Source organism: Corvus brachyrhynchos, unplaced genomic scaffold (genome assembly GCF_000691975.1).
Source record: "Corvus brachyrhynchos isolate BGI_N302 unplaced genomic scaffold, ASM69197v1 scaffold546, whole genome shotgun sequence".
Taxonomy (NCBI): domain Eukaryota; kingdom Metazoa; phylum Chordata; class Aves; order Passeriformes; family Corvidae; genus Corvus; species Corvus brachyrhynchos.
In genome coordinates this window covers 6,217-6,559 of record NW_008238654.1, presented here as the reverse complement: position 1 = coordinate 6,559, position 343 = coordinate 6,217, and the positions used below count along the sequence as shown (strand labels likewise).

Here is a 343-nt window from a genome sequence, read left to right as displayed (position 1 = left end):
TAGGAGTGTGTCGGGGTTCCCCGTGGAGCCACCGTGGCCCCAAACCTGCCAGGGAGCCAGGGAAGGGCCCCATCCCGGTACCTGCTCCTCTGTGGGGTCTGGGGGCACGTGCAGCACGTTGCGCACCAGCAGCAGGATCCTCTCGATCAGCAGCGTGTCCTCCTCCTGCCGCTGCTCCCAGTCCTGGGGGGACAGAGCTGTCAGGGCCCCCCACACCCCCCCTGGGGGTCCCCGGCAGGGAAGGATCCCGCAGCCTCCTGGGGACACCCAGCAGGGACAGACCCTGCAGCCCCCATGGGGACCCCTGACAGGGACAGACCCCGCAGCCTCCTGGGGACACCCA

At 70.3% G+C, this 343-nt stretch overlaps 1 protein-coding gene across 1 annotated transcript in view; it reads right to left on the bottom strand.

Moving 5' to 3' along the window:
- Positions 1-343, bottom strand: part of TIMELESS (timeless circadian clock) — a gene marked incomplete at its 3' end in the record, with an annotated part of 11,290 nt that overhangs the window by 4,944 nt on the left and 6,003 nt on the right. The window contains exon 6 of the mRNA XM_017737682.1: positions 6-183. Coding sequence (XP_017593171.1) covers positions 6-183 — 178 coding nt within the window. The remainder of the gene's footprint in view (positions 1-5; positions 184-343) is intronic.